The sequence below is a fragment of the Ipomoea nil genome, unplaced genomic scaffold (genome assembly GCF_001879475.1).
Source record: "Ipomoea nil cultivar Tokyo-kokei standard unplaced genomic scaffold, Asagao_1.1 scaffold3314, whole genome shotgun sequence".
NCBI lineage: Eukaryota > Viridiplantae > Streptophyta > Magnoliopsida > Solanales > Convolvulaceae > Ipomoea > Ipomoea nil.
Window position 1 is genome coordinate 2,930,165 of NW_017619742.1, and position 22,122 is coordinate 2,952,286.

At 36.8% G+C, this 22,122-nt stretch overlaps 1 protein-coding gene and 1 long non-coding RNA gene across 2 annotated transcripts; both read right to left on the bottom strand.

Annotated features, from left to right (window-relative positions):
* Positions 1 to 830: 830 nt before the first annotated feature.
* Positions 831 to 22,071, bottom strand: LOC109169576. Its single transcript, XR_002052269.1, has 3 exons — positions 21,984 to 22,071; positions 14,610 to 14,620; positions 831 to 840 (listed from the first exon to the last, which is right to left on the bottom strand). It is a non-coding gene; the product is annotated as an uncharacterized LOC109169576 (long non-coding RNA).
* LOC109169573 lies at positions 15,343 to 18,445 on the bottom strand. Its single transcript, XM_019318445.1, has 9 exons — positions 18,287 to 18,445; positions 17,602 to 17,740; positions 17,396 to 17,469; positions 17,167 to 17,206; positions 16,952 to 16,997; positions 16,653 to 16,732; positions 16,239 to 16,346; positions 15,962 to 16,041; positions 15,343 to 15,696 (listed from the first exon to the last, which is right to left on the bottom strand). The coding sequence occupies exons 2-9, from the start codon at positions 17,695 to 17,697 to the stop codon at positions 15,480 to 15,482; spliced, it is 741 nt and encodes a 246-aa protein (XP_019173990.1). The 5' UTR covers positions 17,698 to 17,740; positions 18,287 to 18,445; the 3' UTR covers positions 15,343 to 15,479.
* Positions 22,072 to 22,122: the final 51 nt, after the last annotated feature.

Below are 22,122 nucleotides of genomic sequence, written 5' to 3' on the forward strand. Positions count from 1 at the left end.
GTGGAACACTCTGAAGAAGAGATATTCTCAGATAGATTCACACAGGATTGCTGAACTGCAAAATGAGATCTATCGATGCTCACAATGTAATCTCTCAATCAACGAGTATTTTACTAAAAGCAATGGTTTATGGATGCAAATGAATGCTATGAGGCCAATTCCTGCTTGTGAATGTGTTCCTAAGTGTACCTGCTCCCTAGTAAGCAAAATCCAAAAGGAAAAAGAAGAGGATCAAATCATTAGGTTTTTGGAAGGCCTAAGTGAAGAGTATGAGAGTATTAAATCTGCAATTCTTGTTATGGAACCTATTCCCGCCATTGAGAAAGTGTTGAGTATGACTTTAAAAATGGAAAGAAAAATTAAAAACTCTTTCAATCGAAGGAACAATGATACAGTTCAAGCAAATGTTCTGCAAAACAGTCAAGATCAGTATGAAGAAGAACAGCCTCTAGTGGCAGTCTCAGCCCTAAACAGTAAGAAAAAATACAATAATGGCAGTGGAAATGGGAATGGATTAGGAAAGAATATGCCTAAGTGTACTTTCTGTGGGAGACTTGGTCACACCATTGACAAATGCTACAAGAAACATGGTTTTCCCCCCTGGCTGGATCCCAGGATATAAGTCTAAAACTAGACAAACTCAGGACTCACAACAAGCTCCTACTTCCCTTGTGAATTAGGTTGGTGATGTAGGTCTCACATCTGAACAATTTCAGAAATTGCTGTCTCTATTACAGAATCAGAACCAGGGGAATCAAGCATCAACTAGTGCAGTTGTGACTGTCAGTAAAAATGGTCTTAAGCCAGATTTCAAAAACTCTACTGAAGGCAGGTTCATCTCTAATCTCCATATTAACAATGCCTTATTTTCATCAAGTGTATGAATTCTTGATTCTGGTGCCACATATCACATTTCATGTTCTTTGGATTTTTTGAGACATGCCATGTCATTCATGAAGTTTTTGTTAAGTTGCCTAATGGGGAAATGATGAGTGTCTCACACATAGGACAAGTTAGGCTAGACATGAACATATTGTTGCAAAATGTTTTGTACATACCATCCTTCAATTTCAACATTATATCTGCAACAAAATTGATAAGGCAGTCAGGTTATGAAATCATTATGAAAGCTGACTCTTGTAAACTTCAGGGACCTCTTGGGGTAGTGGATGGTTTTGCTAAAGAAAGAAATGGGCTATATCTGATAAACAACCCCCCTGTCAAGAAGAAGACTGGTAGTTCAGATAAAGTTTCTAGATCATGTAACAGTTTCTCTTTATAGCTGTGGCATGACAGATTAGGCCATTTTCCTGTAAATAAGATACAATTGTTGAAAGGAATAAAACTTTCCTTTTCTTTGAAATGTACTAATTTTGTTTGTGATGTTTGTCACTTTGCAAGACACAAGAAATCCACATCTCCTGTCAGTGTTAATAGAGTTAAGGCATGTTTTGATTTATTGCATATGGATGTTTGGGGCCCCTTTACTGTTGCATCCCTCAAAGGGGAACATTATTTCTTGACTATGGTAGATGATCGTAGCAAGTTTACCTGGTTACATCTAATGAGGCACAAATCAAAAGTGAAGCCTATTTTCCAGAATTTTTATAATATGGTTTGCACTCAGTTCCTAGCCAAGATCAAGGTTGTTAGAACAGATAATGGTGGTGAATTTATGATGAATGATTTTTTTGGTGAGAAGGGAATTCTACATCAGAAATCTTGTGCATACACACCCCAACAGAATGGGGTGGCAGAGAGGAAACATCAGCATATTTTGAACATGGCAAGGGCTCTAAAATTTCAATCTGGACTGCCTGACAAATTCTGGGGTCATTGTGTTCTACACTCTTCTTACCTGATCAACAGGCTACCTACTGATGTTCTAGATGGATCCACTCCCTACCAAGTTTTATTTGGCACAGACATAGACTATGGTCAGCTCAGACCTTTTGGTTGTTTATGCTTTGCTGCCACAATTGCACAAGGCAGAAACAAAATGGAATCAAGAGCTGAGAAATGTGTTTTTCTGGGATTTGCTGCCAATGTAAAGGGTTATTTACTGTATGATATTGCTAACAAAGTTACCTTTATCTCTAGGGATGTTAGGTTCTATGAGCAGACCTATCCCTTTAAACAAGGCAATCTACAGAATACTACATCAGAATTATTCAATCCCACTCTACCTCTTATTCCCATCTCAGTTGAAGTTGATGCTACTGCCTTGGATTCAACACAAGTCATTCCTACAGACACTTCCCCAAGTAGAGGAATTCATGATGTTAATACTAGTCCTGGTGACACAGCCTAGATGCACCTCCACAAATTCCTCATGACTTGTCACCGGATATTCATATAGAACTCCCACAGCTTGGTTCTGATTCACCAGAACAGAATACTGAACAGATGGAGCCTCCACCTACTAATGACATTGATCCTCCACAGCCAAGAAGGTGAGCTAGGATTAAAAAAAATCCCTTCCAGATTCCAGGATTACCATTGTCAGTATGCTATTAGAACTTCACCTCATCCATTGAGCAAGTTTATTTCCTATGACAATTTGCCTTCCAGTCTGAGGATATGTGCCTCTTCTATCACTGAAGTACATGAGCCCCAAACTTATAATGAGGCAGTGAAACATGAGCAATGGAGAAATGCAATGCAGAATGAGATACAGGCACTGATCCAGAATGACACTTGGATTTTAATAGATTTGCCACCTGGAAAAACCCCAATTGGATGTAGATGGGTGTATAAGGTCAAATACAAGTCAGATGGTTCCATTGAAAGATACAAAGCTAGGTTGGTTGCCAAAGGATATACTCAGCAGCTTGGAGTTGATTACATTGAGACTTTTTCTCCTGTGGCAAGGATGACAACAATTAAAATCTTTCTTGTTGTTGCTGTTGCTAAAGGTTGGGACATTCAACAACTTGACATTAATAATGCTTTCTTACATGGTGATTTGCAAGAAGAAGTATATATGGTTTTACCTACAGGTTTTCAAAGTGATAATCCTAATCAAGTGTGCAGATTGGTGAGATCCCTGTATGGTTTGAAGCAAGCTAGTAGGCAGTGGAATGCCAAGCTAACTGGAGCTTTGCTAAGCAATGGTTTCCAACAGTCATCTGCAGATCCATCACTGTTTACAAAATGTCTTAATGATTCCTTTATTGCATTATTGGTATATGTTGATGACATTTTAGTTGCAGGCAACAATCAAGTCCAGATTAATCAATTGAAGCAGTTTCTGGACAGATCTTTCAAGATCAAAGATCTTGGCCAATTGAATTTTTTTCTTGGCATTGAGGCTTTCAGAAATTCCAAGGGGCTTAACATTTGTCAGAGAAAATATACTCTTGAGATCTTAGAAGAGAATGGATTCCACCAAGCCTGCAAATACTCCTTTCACTACAGGTCTAAGGCTCACTAATCTGGAAGGAGATCTACTTGATAACCCTGAAATCTATAGAAGATTGGTTGGAAAAATTGCTATATTTAACCAACACTAGACCTGATATTTCCTATGATGTGCAACAGTTAATCCAATTTGTTGATAAGGCAAAACATACTCACTTAACAGCAGCTCATAGAGTGCTGAGATACTTGAAAGGATCTCTTGGAAAGGGCCTATTTTATTCATCAAATTCTGATATCAAAGTGCAAGGCTTTTATGATTCTGATTGGGCAACATGTGCAGAAAGTAGAAAGTCCATAACTGGTTATTGCATTTACATTGGAAAGTCTCTAGTCTCATGGAGAACCAAGAAACAAGCCACCATTTCCAGGTCATCCTCTGAGGCTGAATATAGAGCTTTAGCATCAACTGTTTGTGAGATCCAGTGGTTGATATATTTGTTGGCAGATTTGAAGATACACATTGACAGCCCTGTGGCCTTGTTTTGTGATAATAGATCTGCCATTGCTATAAGGGAAAACTTTGTGTTCCATGAGAGAACCAAACATATAGAAATTGATTGTCATGTAGTAAGACAAAAGATTCATGAAGGGGTTATTAAGCTATTGGCAATATCTTCACACAATCAGAATGCTGATGGTTTCACTAAGGCTTTGCCTAAGCCATCTTTTTATTTTTTCCACTCTAAGCTAGGCCTTCAAGATCTTCATGCTCCAGCTTAAGGGGGGGGGGGGGGGGTGATGAAGTATATAGTGCAATGGTGCAGCGCAGCAACATAATGGAGACAAGAAGACGCGTTTGGTAGACGTCTTTGGTAAACGCCTTTGGTAGACGTCTTTGGTAGACGCATTTGGTAGACGTCTTTGGTAGACGCCTTCGCCTTTGGCAGTAGACACTTTTGGCAGTTATAACTGCTTCTTTCTTATCTCTGTATATAAGCCCATGTTGAGCTTCCTTTTTCAATGTTAATCAATTCCCTTTCTTCTCTGCTTAGACTCTAGTATACTTTGCTCAATAATATGGTTGATTCTCATGCATGACCTGAGATAATTCATCACCTTGGTCCTCTCCATTGTTGGTGACGTGTTTAGTGGGGGAGAAAAGCAATGGATTTGGAAAAATGTGAAAGGTCTCTTATGCCCTCGCATTTCACGGCAAAAACGGAAAACACTAACGGCAGGACTAGGGCAGGTCATTTTTGAAACTTGGAGGATCACGAATGGTTAATTTAAAAGTTTAGGACCATACGTGGCGGAACCACTATACTCGAGGGACCTTGGCTGGTATTAACTCTATTAAATTACTAATAAAATATTTATCTTTTATAAAAAAAAAACGTAATATTTTTATATTTTAATACAAAAGTATTATTTTTTTCATCAAAAGTATTATATTTTCCCTTATAAGTAATGCTGAACTTATAAAAGAAAAGAGTTAATTCCATTTTTTGTCCTATATTTATAGGTGACAGTCCACTTTTAGTCCTAGATTTATCAAATCATCTATTTTCGGTTCTAGTATTATTGTGACATGACCAATTTTGATCCTCTATCAACAAAATCGTTGAAATTTTGTTAAATTGAAGGACATTTTGCTATTCAATTTTGATTTTTTTAGAAAAATAAACATAAAAAATATAACGGGTCGACACACTTTGTATTAAAAAGATCAAAATGTCCTTAAATTTAACGAAATTTCAATGATTTTGTTGATAAAGGACCAAAATTGGTCATGTCACAATAATACTAGGACCAAAAGTGGATGTTTTGATAAATCTAGGATTAAAAGTGGGCTGTCACCTATAAATTTGAAATTAACTCTAAAAGAAAATGTAATACTTTTAATTAAAGTGTAATACTTTTACGTATGCAAATGTTGTTTTCTCATCCTAAAGCTTCTGTTTATGTTGAAGGCAAATGTTGTAATATAATCAAATAATTTTAGTTGACAAGAAAATTTTAACATTGATGGTTTTTTTTTCCATATGATATTAGAAATTTATAGTATATATATCTTGTGTTTTTCTATTGAATAACCTGCCATAATTTGTAAAATGTCTAATAGTATTTTTATTTAAAAACCAGATCTCTAAAACATTTTTTTATAATCATTTGAAATTTTGCATTACTCTTTATTTTGTTTTTGATTTATATTGTAAAGTAATATGCAGGGCCGGTCTTATCATTTTACTTATATGTCCGGGACAAAAAAAAAAAAAAAAAAAAAAAAAAGGGTCCTTAATATATGTAGTTAAAAGATCACTACAGGAAATTTCGCTATTTCCGCCCAACGTCCGTTGAACGGGAAACGGGAGTTATTGGTTGGAAAACAGGTTTCTGTCCAACATTCCGACCAAAACGTGAACCCGGAAAAATGAACACCAGTAATACCGTCCAACATCAAATGTTGGACAGAAATTCCGTCCAACAGGTCAAAGTTGGATGGAAATTCCGAATGTTAACCCACCATTTTTAGAATGGAAATTTCCGTCCAACTTGACCCGTTGGACGGAAATGCCGACTAACTGTTGGTCAGAAAACTCATACGCTTTAATATCCGAAATTCCTTCCATCGGTTGGTCGGAAATTGTGACCAACGGTTGGTAGAAAAATCTATATTTATATAAATTATTTTTATTATTTTAATGTTGCTATAGTTTTGTTTTACATGTTGTCAGTAAATTATATATCATCAACAAAGTAATATACACAATCTAACTTCAAAATGACAATATATTTAAATATCAAAAGTATTTACAACAAAAAGATAGTATTGTGTTCATAAACATTTAAGCAATGCACTATTGTCATACACAAGGAAGTCATAAAAACATAAAATACTTAATCTTCATCAAGGTGGACTTGTGTTTCATCATTTTGTTTTCATCCCTCATTTGTTGAATTTCTACCATCAATGCTACATTTGAAGATCACGCTCCATGATTTAAGAAAACGAGAAAGTAGGAAAGTGGCAAACTATCATGGTAATCTTCAACCTTTGTTAAACGGGAAAGTGGCAAACTATCATGGTATCCTGGAACATAGAAAAATGTGAAAATAAATAAATAAACTCTTCAGACTTACATTATAATGGACTTGCAAAAGTGCATATGCAAAACACCAACTTAAGTAAAGCCTCTGAACTAACATCTGGTGTCAATTGTTTTCACCCTTGGATCATATTGACATGCCTGTCAATTTAAGATACACAATAGATGATGCCACCAACAGTCCCAGTGGTCAGAGTTGTTATGACAGAAATGTGAACATTGATGATCTCAATGAAGTAGCAGCTGACAGTGATGATTCAGGCCCTATGTCTAATGAGATGAATGTTGGATATGATAATGAAGATTCCAGTGACATACATAGCCATGGAACTATTGATGAAGATGGAATGGTAAATGTTCCCCCCGAGACAACCACAGATCAAACACAGCCACCAATACCTAGGAGGTCATCAAGGGTGAAAACAATTCCTCCCAGGTTTCATGACTACTACTGTCAATCAATGACAGGGAATGATTCAGGTCTGATAACTTCTCCTCATCCCATAGGGAATCTTATTTCATATGATAATCTGTCTCCTAGCCACAAATTCTGTGTGTCTTCTATTACATCTGCACATGAACCACAATCCTATCATGAGGCAGTTCAGCAAGAAAAATGGAGAAAAGCCATGCAATCAGAAATGAAGGCCTTGACTGAGAACAACACTTGGAGTCTTACTAATTTGCCTGCAGGAAAAACACCAATTGGTTGTAGGTGGGTGTACAAAGTGAAGCACAAATCAGATGGATCCATAGAAAGGTATAAAGCTAGATTGGTTGGAAAAGGATATATGACAACATGCACGGTTATGGTTTACGGTTCTCTTTTAGGAAGCGTGGTCAAAAGTTATGATGTGTTGGTGATCATGTGAGGATTAGAAGTGGATTTGTGATAAAACGGGATGAGTGAGAACCACCCCGAGTGTCTTACTCAAGGAGTGATAACTTGGAAGCATTGAGAGAGTGTTATGGTAAGGGTATTTGAGTTCGAGGTTCTTGGTTAAGAGTTCGCATCACTAGGTTGTGGTAGACGAATTGAGTAAAGAGTAAGAGAAATAAGGGAAGGAAAACAAACAAAAAGAAAACGGACTCAGATTGTGCTTCGATTGCATTGCGTGGTTGGCCGTACCGAAGGTTAGGTGATTCAAGCAGGTTGAAACCCTAGTCAAGAGGGATGGCATTGCTAACGCGTCGCCGATTTGGTCTGAACGCCACTCGAAGGAACTCTTCTTCTCTAAGAGGCATTATAACAAACATCTTGCCAACATCCCTTTCCGGACCTTATCCTCTCGGATCTGAGGGCGGGAAATGCAAGTGGTAAGGCTAGAGTGCATCACAATCTCTTGCCAATGCACTCATCCTAGATCTAATGGGTGAGTTGCACACTGCACACACTCGTCTACACAAAACTCACTCTCAACAAGACAAATAAGCCAACAACAATCAAGAATCACAAATCGCATTACAAATCAATCATACACAATCTAAACAACAATCCAAGCCCCTAGGAATTAGCCAATCATAATAGAGAGCAAGATATAGCAGAAGGAATTAGATGAAAAAGCAAGAGATAAGTAAAACAAGATAAGGTTTAGATTTCACCAATTCCAAGCAAGATCCCTTCAAATAGTAGTGAGTAATGAACGATCCTAGCCACCAAGACTCAAGATCTTCAATCTCTCTTTCAAAGTATCTAGATTTGAGGCTAACCCTAGAAAAGAAAAGAAAAGAAGAAAAACTACTCCTAACCTAAACTTCTCCCTAAAAAATGTAAACTCTAAGTCTCCCCTCCAAATGCTAAATTCTTTTGTCCATTTATTCGCCCTCCTATTCAAGCACGGCCTCACGCCGTGAGGCCAGCGTGAATAGGCTATAAAGCTTCCGTGTTTGAAGCTTCGCTCGGCCCCTTCTAGTTCCCGTTCACGGCGTCCTCACGCCGTGAGGAGAGGTGTGAATGGGGATTAATTCCCATTCCGCCCCTCTTCTCGTGCGTAGTCCCGGCGTGTTTGGTCCTCGTTTGCGCGCTTGCCTCAGCTTTGCTTATTTTCGCCTTTTTACCACATTTTCTGTCCATAAACACCTGAAAATAGATAAAATGTAATTGGGAAGGTGTTTCTGTGCTAAGCTGTACTTTTGGGGTATTTTTCTCTAAAAACACGACTTCTAAGTTAAAACTAGTGCACAAATCCTTAGGAAAACCACCGGAAATTCAGTATGTTTTGAGACTTATCACAAGTTTCCACACTTTAGCTTTCTTGTCCCCAAGCAATTTCACAATTAAGAACTGATAAGCTCAAATTATACGTTTATGGAAAACTTTTGGTGCACCAAGTGTTTTCTTTGAAGAACAAGTGCTAGACAAGTATAAGAATGGAATCCCTTGAATTATTTCAAAAATGTGTAAATCATGCACCGGCCAACAACTCTTGGAATATTTAAGGAAATCGTCCCTTTGAGAAGTTAGAAACAATTAAAACAAAACTAGGTGACTCACTCTATACACCACTAGTCAAGCATGCAATCCAAAGTGGGAATTCACCTCTTATTTGACTAAGGCCTATAGCCGAGGCACACTAGTGGGAACGATGTGCACAACCCAACCGACTTCCAACCTTATAGCGCCAAGGCCCGCTACAAAAAGTAAGTGAAAAGTTCGGTATGGGCCGCTCACCAGCCTTAGGCCAAAGTCCAGTCTCTTCCGGCACAGAGCTCTGAGTTTTAACCCGGGGAGACTTTTAATGGTCCCGACTTAAGCGCTAGTTCTCACCTGCTTCCACCCTTATGCCAAAGATCGATTCCCCTTGGCATAGATCTCTATGTTTTAGCCCGGGGGAATCTTTTATGATCCCGATCGATTCCCCTTTCGCTCAATTTTTGATTTTTTTCAATGGATAGCCATTTTCGGCCTTTGCCTTTTTCTTTTGTAATCTCCTTCTTCTATCAATCATACTTTTTTTTTTTTCATTTGGGATTTTTTTTTTCAATTTTTCTTCACAAGGCTCACCTTTTGGTCCATACCTAACCAAGAGATTTGTTCATTTCCAACCTTGCATTCTTATCTTTCTACGGTTGGAAAGTGCACACTCCCACTTCGAGAGATCGTTTACTAAGGTCTAGGCAAAATAGGATGAGAATTATCAAACAATTCATGCAAGGAGAGTAACCCTAGTTGGGTTTTATAATATCCCTATGGTGTAAGAGAGAATAATTGTAACACCCCTAAAATTTAAAACTTTGAATACTTATGAAATAAAGGCAATATTATCATTAATCCCAAAACAGAGCGTTACTAAACATAAGTGTTTGGGGTGTTATGCCACATCTGAGCTGGAGAACTCAGATGCACAGGCTACACTAACAAAATATCCTCAAAACAGTGTCATTACCTCATCATGCACGCAGGCTGATAAGGAAACTAACTATCTAAGCCTCGGGTCCTCTAGCGCGCTTCGGAGCTACTCATTTGTGCCTGAAAGCCAAATATATTTGTTCAGCGAATAATGCTGGTAACCCACTCTAACGCGTTAAAATACAATATAGGTATATATATATATATATATATATATATATATATATATATATATATATATATATATATATATATATATATAGGAAAACCATTTTGAAGCCGGAAGATATATATACTTAGGAGACTCTAATTTAAAATCGAGAATAGACTCAACAAGCAAGGACAATCACATTTATCAGTTATAATCATGCATATAAAGATACTAGCATACACCCTAAGTTCACATGATCATCATATCAGTATTCAATCATTATCTCAACATATCAGTCCCATACATGAGGGTCAGCGCATATAGCGCTAACACGGTCCCGAAGCACCCTGTCTCGCACCACAGCACGAAGGGGTTGATCGCAACCAACCGATGAACCGCAGCTCATCATAACGTTTGATCGCAACCAAACGGTGGACTGCAGCCCAAATAGTGTGTATTTCTGATCGCAACCAGATTATGTACCGCAGCTCATTTATAACGTTTGATCGCAACCAAACGGTGGACCGCAGCCCTATATAATATTTATATACCTGACCGATCGCAACCGGCCTGGTTAACAGCCGATGGTTCTCAACCCATCCAACTGCCCGTATAGCCAATTGATCGCAACCAATTGGGGTATCATGCACACATAACACATAGCAAGCACATGTAAGATTTTATCTGTACCTCTATCAGTTCTCAAGATTTTAATTTCATAACCACTTTGCTTTTCAACAAAAGCCTTAAATTGTTTGAAAACATCACATGCTTCAGACTTTTGCTTCAGGAAGTAAACCCATGTTTTCCTACTGAAATCATCAATGAAAGTAATAAAGTACTTACAACCTCCATGTGAGGGAACCTCCAACGAACACAGGTCTGAGTGAACAATCTCCAACTATTTTGTGGCTCTCCTTGACTTGCCCACGGGAAAGGGATCTCTATGCTTCTTCCCAATCATACAAATCTCACAGATATGATCAGGGACTTTCACAACAGGTAAATCAGAAACAAGTTCTTTTCTCGCAAGATAGTGTAATCCAGAGAAATAGAAATGTCCAAATCGCATATGCCATAATCAATTATTATCACAAACTTCAGAATTAAAACAAGCAAGAAGTGTATGCTTAATTTTCAAAGGAAATAGTTGATTTTGAGACATATTTACCTTTGCAATCAAAACTCCTTTAGCATCTGCAATGGTACAACACCCTTGAGTAATATTTATCTTATATCATTTTCTTGACAATTGTCCCATACTCGACAAATTTTGGTGTGGTTCAGGAACATAGAACACATCGGATATAAAATTGTGAGTTCCATCCTTCAACTAAATAGAGATTTTACCTTTTCCCAAAATTGGCACCTTTGACTTATTGCCAAATGTCACTTCAGACTGGACTGATTCATCCAGTTCAGAAAAACAATTCTTTCTTCCCAGACATATGATTACTACACCCAGTATCCAAGAACCATATGTTCTTATCTGCAGAAAAACTATTGCTGGCCAAAAGTAATGTTTCAGAACTCTCACCAGAATTTTCAGCAATATTTTCAGCAATGTTTGCTTGATTTCCACGATTGTCCTCATTATACCAGCAATCTGCAATCTTGTGACCATACTTGCCACAATTGTAGCAATGAAATGGAAATTTACCTTGTTTGATATTACCTCCCCCTCTTCCTTGGTTGGAGTTACCACGTCTTCCTCCTTGGTTGAAGTTACCATGACCTCTTCCACTAGAACCTCCTCTTCCTCTTCCACGACCTCTACCAAATCCTCCACCTCTTTGATTAGTGCCAATCACATTAATGGCATGTTTGGTTCATGGAATAGGTCAGGAATGGAATAACATTCCTTGAAATAGACCTATTCCATCGTTTGGTTGGATCATTTTGTCATTGGAATAACATGCCTAGGAATGAGCTATTACCTTCGCAAGGGGAATAGCCATTCCTAGGGGGCGGAATAGCTTTTATATCACAAATACCAAAAATACCCTTTGCACATTATATAATATTTATATTTATTTAATAAATATAATGTATTATATAAATGTATATATTTAATTAATTATAATTTTTATCCATCAATATATATATATATATATATATATATATATATATATATATATATATATATATATATATATGTAAATGAAAATAACTGTATAAGACTCTTTAATAATGGAGCTTTGGCTCCTAAATTAAGTAGCATGCCCATCTGCATGCCTAGCGGATAGGCATTGCAAGCTTGCCTAGCGGATGAGCATTGCAATTGAAATTATGGAGCCTTGAGGCTCATTTTATAGGAGCCTCAAGGCTCCATTCCTTACTTCTCCAACCGATGTGGGATAAGTAGGAAAATAAATATAAATATAAATATTTATTTGTATAATAATAATAATAATAATAATAATAATAATAATAATAATAATAATAATAATTATTATTATTATTATTATTATTATTTTTATTCTCTCTCTCACACACATGCATATAAATATAAATATAAATATAAATATAAATATAAATATAAATATAAATATAAATAAATAAATAAATAAATAAATAAATAAATAAATATATATATATATATATATATATATATATATATATATATATATATATAACATTCAGTATATCATAATCCTTATTATTATTATTATTATTATTATTATTATTATTATTATTATTATTATTATTATTATTATTATTATTATTCTGTATAAGGGTATTTATGTCTTTAAAACCTATTCCATTTCTATTCCTTTAACCAACCAAACACTGAAATACAATTACTAAAGTCTATTCCTTCAGCCAACCAAACAACAGAATACAATTCCTATTCTATTCCTTACCTATTCCTTTCCCTGTGGAATAACATTCCTATTCCCTAGAAATTCATTCTGTGAACCAAACGTTCTGTAAGGGTGACTTGACTCTTCAAAGTTTCTTCTGCTAGTGGTTCCGATTTTGACGCAATTATATCAATATGACTTTCTACCATACCTTTCAACTCTGCAATTGATAAGAGCTCGGTTTTGTGTGACTCTGTGATCGAAGCCACCACATACTCATACTTCATCGGTATAGTTCGAAGAACTTTTTCAACCACTGCACCATCTTCAATCGTATCTCCGTATAACCTCATCTTATTCACCATACCAATAAGACGAGTGAAATACGTATCTACTGTTTCTGTAGAGGTCATCTCACAATTATCGTACAACCTTCTCACCGACTGCAACTTGGAATTCTGTGCCCGATCGAATCCTTTGTTTGACACCTTTAAGATGTTCCAAGCTTGCTTTGCTGTTTGAGCACGAGCTAATTGTACAAAAATGGAGTAATGAACACCTTGGTGAATCTGTCCCAAGGCCAATTGATCTCGCCTTGTAGCGGCTGCGTCAGCTCCTTCGGGTAAACCAGGATCAACAAAGCTCCAAAGATTTTGGGCTTTCAAATGTGTGGACATCATAATTTCACTAGTACAAAAACAGTCATTCGCGTCCAAAGTTAAGGCTAATTCGCGTCCAAAGTAGCTGGGACGCAGATGGCGGGGACGCTGATTGTATAAACAATCAGCGTCCAAAGTAGCTTTGGACGCGCAAAATGATTATTCGCGTCCAAAGTTGAAGAACTTTGGATGCGAAAAATGATAATTCGCGTCCAAAGTTCGTGAACTTTGGACGCGAATTATCATTTTTAAAAATAAAATATTACCTTTGCGCGTCCAAAGTTCATGAACTTTGGACGCGCAAAGGTAACGTTTTGATTTAAAAAAGGGAAAATCAACGATTTGGTCCCTCAATTGTTAGCGAAATATCAATGTAGTCCCTTAATCGCGAAATCATCGATTTAGTCCCTGGAAATAGCTGTTTTTAGTTGATTTGGCCCCTCCGACCGTTCCCCGTTGAAAATCCGGCGAGAGCTCCGATTTGCCATGGACAATTTGGTCTTTTCACCCCATATTCTTCCTCCACCGACCCTTTAATGCAGTTCCTTTCAGACATTGTCACAAACACTTGGAGGACACTTTTCCAGCGAAGAATTTACACACCAACGCATGTTTCAAGCTCAGCAAGACCCATTTGAGTTCTTTTCTGACATTACAGAAACCGTCTGAACGTGTTTCTTTACTGCCATTGAAATGCTCCGGTTCACACTCAACTGTAAAGACTGATGATGGGATCATGTTCAGGAATAGCCTGAGAAATCTCTCAGTGGAATCGATAAAATCAAACATTTCTGAGCTGACCCCGTTCTTGAATAGCCTGAGAAATCACTCTGTGCAATTGATAAAATCAAACTTTTCTCAGCTGACCTTGTTCCTGGAAAGCCTGAAAAATCTCTCTGCAGAATTGATAAAATCAAGCTTTTCTCAGCTGACCCCCTTGGACTTGTGCAAGTGGTCTGTGGTGATTGCAATTGCAATTGCAGTGCCTAAGTGGATTGTCAATGTAGTGTTCAATCCATTCTTCTGGATGTATTTTAGCTGGAGTTGGCTGTTCTGGCCATGGATGGCGGCGATTGGGATTGCAGCATACGGGTTTTATTACCTTAACAAACATTTGCGCGGTGATGCCAATGTGTTTGAGCAACTTGCCATTGTTACTTCGGCATTTACTTGGCTGACATTAGTCCCAACTGCTCACTTCAATGGATTTCTCGAAGGATGGCCATTCGTGTTCTTTTTCGTATACCATTACTTCTTTTTCTTCAATGTGAGTGTTCGGAAGCGTCTATATGGTGATTTCTTTCCAAGAGAGCACGATCCCAAGTGGGATATTAACCTTCCTAATTTTCAGAAGCTGTTATTCTGTGCTGGGGTTGCAGTTGGGCATTGGATTGCAGCATTTGAAGGACCGGAATTGCATCTCATTCCCGGTGGCTGGAGCAATGCCGGTGTCTGGGCTTTGATCATCATGACACTATTCATGCATCGGATGGGTCTTGCTGAGCTTGAAGCATGCGTTGGTGTGTAAATTCTTCCCTGGAAAAGTGTCTTCCAAGTGTTTGTGACAATGTCTGAAAGAAACTGCATTAAAGGGTCGGTGGAGGAAGAATATGGGGTGAAAAGACCAAATTGCCCATGGCAAATCGGAGCTCTCGCCGGATTTTCAACGGGGAACGGTCGGAGGGGCCAAATCAACTAAAAACAGTTATTTCCAGGGACTAAATCGATGATTTCGCGATTAAGGGACTACATTGATATTTTGCTAACAATTGAGGGACCAAATCGTTGATTTTCCCTTTAAAAAATTATAACTCGCGTCCAAAGTTCGTGAACTTTGGACGCGTATAGTAAAAGAAAAATTAAAAAAAAAAAATTTTATAAAACTACCAATATTTTTCTGTACATTCCAGCATAACTACCAGATAATATATTTCAACATTAATCAATTTAAGATGTATACTACACACCAATTCTATCAACTAAAACACACCAATCTAAAATTTCAATTCTAATAACATTTTACTATAAATAAACTACAAATTCTAAATGTTAATAATTAAAATAAACTACTTGAAACTGCAGACCAAAAAACACGAGCATACCAAAACGTAATAGATGCTCAGCACCATACACAGATGGAGAGACTCCATCTGTAATTGCTTCTTGATATTGCTCGCGCTCATTCTTGTAAAGGAGCATAGCAGACAATGCTTTGTCAAAGTAACATTGCAATCCACTAAGAATTTCGCTTACTGAATCAGCAATTCTTCACCCACCAAAAATATTGAACATCAGAACCACAATATCCATCCTCACAAGCTGAACAGACAACTAGTTTTAAAAGTATAATGAGACCTAATTACTAACAAAAACATATTTAGTATAAATATTCACATTCCATTAGAATAAAGACTTGAGAAATTTCAGCTTCAAAGAATTACCATATCATGCAAAAATCACTAATAAAAGAAACAACTTGCACTAAAAAATTATCAAGATAGGGAGGCACATGCGAAATAACATGAACTCACATTCCATCGTTTTTTAGGCGATAGTCATTGTACTTGCTTAGTATTTCATTTACACTCGGAGAACGAGAAAGTTGGACAAGCTGCAAAATATGTATATAAAAGGCATTAATACCTTAAACTTGTTATGACCTATGTACTTTATTTAGATTTTTTTCATTGAACTAAATGCACTTATGCTAACTTTATGTGTACACAAAACAAATGTTAACCAGAGCTTAATAAACTTACACCAAACTGAATTTCAATGTATACATACAGAGAATGCCTCTTTTTTTACCTTGTCCAAATGGGTAATAAATTCACAATCATCAACCAGCTGCTTCTTTAATGAGGATGGAATTTGAATGTTAAAACCAAGCTTCTCTGAAGGTAGGACACCTTTGTCCTGGAAAAAGTGATAAAACAATTCAACCCAATGCCTATATATTATCATTAAAGAAAATTTGAGTACAATGCTTTGGGAGGTCTGACTCTACATATAGGAATTGATAGAAATGCACTAGGAAGCCACCATTGTAGAGCCAATGTGCAATATCTAACTGGATCAAGATAGACAGCAATGAAGTACAAGCAATTTAACAGCCAATAGCACCATTAACATTAAGAAAACAATGCATTTGTCCATTAGAGATTTCACTAAAAGTATAGTTCTTTTGAGACCTGTTGATGGCAGCTCATATGAAATTATTACCTTCTTTACGAAGCAAGAATAGAATGAAGAGAGCCAACCATCTTCAGCACCAAACAGTAATGATGAGAGTAGGCTTGCCTCTGATAGAGTGCAGCAATTAAAACAAATGAATGAACTTCATTTCACAAGAAAATAGAACAGAATGTTATAATTTTGAGTAAACTGGAGTCTCAAAATGCCTTTGCTCAGATATTTCTGCAGTTCCTATTTCCATATAAAGTTACACCAATCTTTTTAAGCAATCAATCCCAACAATAAATTAGAAAGTAATATAGATTAAATGATTAATGAATCCTCACCTTCATCACAAGTGAGCATATGATTCTCTACAAGGCATGCTAAGGCCTGTAAAAAGGCAAGAAAAATATATTTAAAAAAGAAAGATTAAATACATTTGTATATTTGTTGTCATGTATAGAAAATAGTTTTAGGATTTACAATTCCATTCAGTCAGGAAAAAGCACCTATAAAAATTTGGAGAATCAATAACCAAATAACAAATCAAGCCGCACACCTCGTAACACAAAGGATCAACTTTGATGGCAGCTTTGTACCTGCATAAGTCATAGAAACAGTTACGAGTTATATAAAGATGAGTTACTCCCAATAGTATGTGAACACATGCTGTACAACAGGAAAAGGATAAGAAATCACATAATCATATATAGATGAGAATATTGAAAATAGAGCAGTTACAAAATACTATATCAAACAAGATAGTGTTAGGAAATTACTATACTTACCATAGTCGAGCTTGTGCACGGTTCTCCAATGCTTCAGATGCCTTGCCCCTCAAGAAGCATATTGCACACAAAATCTGCCACAATACAAACACTAAATGAACTGGATAATGGAGAGGACATCAGAACAGACTACAATTACAATTACAATTCACAGAAAGAAAACTAAGGTGAATCTCCTCCCCCAGCCTCCCAAGGAATTAACATACATTGATTTCACGATCGATCTTCACCATCCTTGTCCAGGTACATGCTACTACAATCCCCAAGTTCAGTAACATTTCCATGTTCATCCACATTTGCATTACCAAGAAGTAGTTGACATTGATCCCACTCTTTCAATTCCCCCTAATGATACAAATTCATAAGTAAAACAGAAGAAGTTACAAAAATGCAATAGATGTTGAAATTAGAATCATGAGTCACAATCACTTCAATCTTATCTCAGTAACATACACAGAAATGCCCCTTTTATAAGAAGATAGAAACTTAGGAACACAAGAGAGCAGAGGCAGCTGCATAGTTCCTCTGCAGCTGCAAGAAATGTGAGGGTTTCAATACTTTCTTGGAGTCATTAAGCAAATTATGAATCAAACAATTATGCTTAAAACTAAAAGCATCGCCACTGTTCACAATGCAAAACTGCAGAACAATAAAAGTCAACCTCCTAGTTGGTGATAAATTATTAGCAATGTATCATCACGATTTATTCAAACCATAAGGAACAAATTGGTCAAGGACTACTCCCAATTCTATAGCCGCGTGCTGCTAATCCAAATAATCAACTCATCCGACAACTTTGAATTACTCCGTCTAAAATAATCCCAATAATCCAAATAATCAACAAATCGCTCCGTCTAAAATGAATTACTCCGTAATAATATATATACGTACCGTTCCACAGCCGACGACTTTCTTGGGGCGGCGACCTTGCGGCGTGGACCGGTAGCGGCGGCGGCGGGGCTGGAGACTGGTGGCGGAGGCGACAGCGTTGGAGACCGGCGGCGATGGAGCTGTGCGAGGAGCGATGGAGGAGGCGACGTTGCTCGAGACGGCCGGCGATGGAGGAGTGCGAGACGACGGGAGATGGAGAGCGGCAGCGGTGGCTATGGAGACAACGAACGACGGGAAGGGTTTTGATCTGAAAACAAAAAATAATGGGCATCCAAAGTTTGAAACTTTGGACGCTTATCAAAGCCCGTATACATTGGGCGTCCAAAGTTACTTAACTTTGGACGCCCAGTGTTTTATTTTTTTTTTTAAAAAAAAATTTAATTATATAGTGGCATTTTAATTATAAAAATGCCACCGCCTCCCACATTACGCGTCCAAAGTTTAAATTTTGGACGCGAATTATTCGATTTTATTGATGTTTTTTGTACTAGTGTTTGTCAATAATTGTAATCGAGTTTCTCGTCCAATTTGGGACCTGACCATACAATATTGAAATTTGCAGCGGTATTTCACTACGAACAATATCTCGGGGTTGAAAGGTTGACTGTCTACCAAATGTTAGATATATAAATATAATATATTTAATATATATATATATATATATATATATATATATATATATATATATATTAAATATAATATAATATATCTATACGTATATACATATAATTAAGAAGAGAGAGAGAGGAATTGAATTCACTTGGTTGATAAAAAATGCTTGAATACAAAGACTATTTATACTATTTATATCAAATGCTAAAATTAAGGAATTAATGCTCCATGTAAAGCTAACATCAAGGCCATGTACTGCACCTATAATTACTCCCATTATTTTTAAATAATTAACTAACTACTTGATGTAATAATAATAATAATAATAATAATAATAATAATAATAATAATAATAATAATAATAATAATAATAATAATAATAATAATAATAATAATAATAAAATTAATAATAATAATAATAATATTATAATAATAATAATAATAATAAAATTAATAATAATAATAATAATAATAATAATAATATTATTATTATTATTATTATTATTATTATTATTGATCCCGATGTTTATGTTATGCTGTTTGTTTGGTTTAATTGCTTTTTACTTGCTTATTTATATTTGAATTAGTTGAGATGATGGAGATCACATTTCCTTGTTCCTGCCTCTTTTGGGATTTATGCCATTTTATGTTTGGGAAAATCTACTTTCTTATCCTGCCTTGATGTAGGCTGGATATGACAGAACTTTCCGTTTTGTACTTGACATTTGATCTTGAAATCTAAAATAATCTACTAACTTACTATGAGTTGTTTTGTTTAAGTAGGTGAGAAAGAGGGTTTTTGACCACAAGGCTTTGGGGTTTAAAGATGAGATTGAATCATTGAAATATCTATTCATTTCCTGGGCTTTGGAATTAGGATCAGATAAACATTAGATTAATGATGGGATTAATGAAGTTTGATGAAATTATCCATACCACAAGAGTGCATAGGGAATAATTTTAGTGGGAACGGAGGGCAAAGTGACCCTTTTATTACTTGTCTAGTAAATCCACTGCTCCTGCGTCATGCTATGCTCGAGTGCTCGACATTGCAGTTGGGTATGATGGCTCGTCTCAAACAAACTTGAGAGAAAGGGATTGCAAATCTTACCCCCTCTCTTGCTCTTTCCTTTTTCCAAGAAACCAAATGGGGCCTGGTAAAGTCCTCTCATCATTTGATACTCTATACCCTTGTTGTGTGGCTCTTGTCTCTAAACCTCCTCATTGCAATTACGAATAAGGATTGTTTGTTGCACTTACTCCATTGCAGTTTACTTACTCCATAATGTGGACAAGCTCAATATCTCTAAACCAAATTGGTGTTTGGTAACAACTGAATAACAACAGTGCGGTTTAATTACTTACTCCATAATGTGGACAAGCTCTACATCTCTTCCCTGGATTCGCATTACTCCACGATATTTTAACCGGAGCCACTTCGCCGCACCAACATCGCACTTCTAGCATCCATTGTGTTGACCTGATAGTGTGCTTGAAGACATTAAGATTACGGTTGAAGAAAGTGGTGGATGAAATGGCTTGGAGCAACTCCTCTTCCAACGGGTTAGGGTTGCAGGTAGTGCTGGAAGAAATGACAGACACAACGGTAAGGAACTAAGCTAATATAATCAATGCTAAGTGAAGTTCCTATAATACCCATGCTGTAAACGAAGTTTATGATGATTAACTAACAGAAGGACTAAATTGACTAACGTCGGACTACTTGAGGGACCAAAACTATCGAAATTGGAAAGCAAAGATAACATTGCAAATAGGGTACTAATTGAGGAACCAAAAATGCGATTTTTCCGAGATAATTTAAAAAAAAAAAAATTACCCAAGAAATATAAGTATAAATATTGTTGGATAGGGGCTTAAAATAAAACACCGAAACTAATCTATCTCATTTCTTATTAACATTCATCTATTTCTTTATACTAATATTAAAACTTTTACTATATATAAATATATACATACAAAGATTATATATGGGATGAAGATGGAGTAGGGGATGGGGGCTGCTGCCCCTGCTCCCCTTTGGCTCCGTCCATGATCCTTCCTTTCCTTACGAATGCGAGTTGACCTTCGCAGCTCGTTCGGCTCTTCCGTTGCTTAGTTGTGGGGTTGTATCATATTATTAAAATTATCATTACCAGAAGCTTATCCTGCGTAGGTAACGCATCAAGGGCCTTAGAAAACAAGGTTGATGTTTAAGTATTACTGGTTTTCCACAGTTGAAATGAGCAGTGAAACCTGTATCCTTGTCATACCACACCCAGCCGCCTCTCCTAGAAATTTCACCATTGCACTTTTTGCACCAGACACTAGCCCCCACTGGAAACGAGTAGTATAGCCGCATCAAGGTTCCGTCAACCGCCGTGTCACTTGTGGTTAAAACAGCGCAGTCTACATGCAGGTCATAATCGCAGATGCTGCAGCGGTAGAAAGGGGTGTTGGCTGGAGAGAGGCAAGCGTCGCATGTATTGCGATAAAAGGATGGAGGGCGGAGGTGGAGAGGGTGCGCAGGGTGAGATCTGTGATGGATTTGAACCTTCATTTTGAGGCAGTCTTCGTCGTGGATGAAGAAGTCGCAAGCTTCACAGCCATGGGCAAAGCCGGTAATCGGCAAGCTGCAGATTCTGCAGTTGGTTTGGTCCTGGATTTCGAGCTTGAATTGGTAGAGGGGGTGAGGGTGGGAGGCGTGGTTCATCTTTTCAACACCGATGTCCGCTGGGTCTCCCCACACAGCAGCCATTTTGGGATGAGGGTCATCCCAAGTACCCTCAATACACACCAACGACTGGCTTGATGATGAAGATAAATTTGGGCGTCTATTCATCATATATTTTTATTTCTTTTTTTTTTTTTTTTTTCTGAACTTAGTTGTGAAATTAAAGGAGTGTTGTTGTGTATAGCGGATTTCACTTTCCGTATTATTTATAGAGTGTTGATGCTTTGAAATATATGTTCAATTCTATCTTATAAGATAAGGAGATAAAGTACAAAATATGCTCTTATTTTTTACGCAGAATAATTAAAGTAATTGGGCGACATTGAAATTTAAGAGGCTAAAATATATATCTACTTCTCACAAGTGCTCAATTAACCTCTTGATTTAAAATAAGAGCTAATTCGATACATAAACTTTTTAATTTTTTTGCATTTATCATTTTTTTTTAGGTTCCACAAGATTTTGATGACATGGCGTATGGTTAAGCTGATGT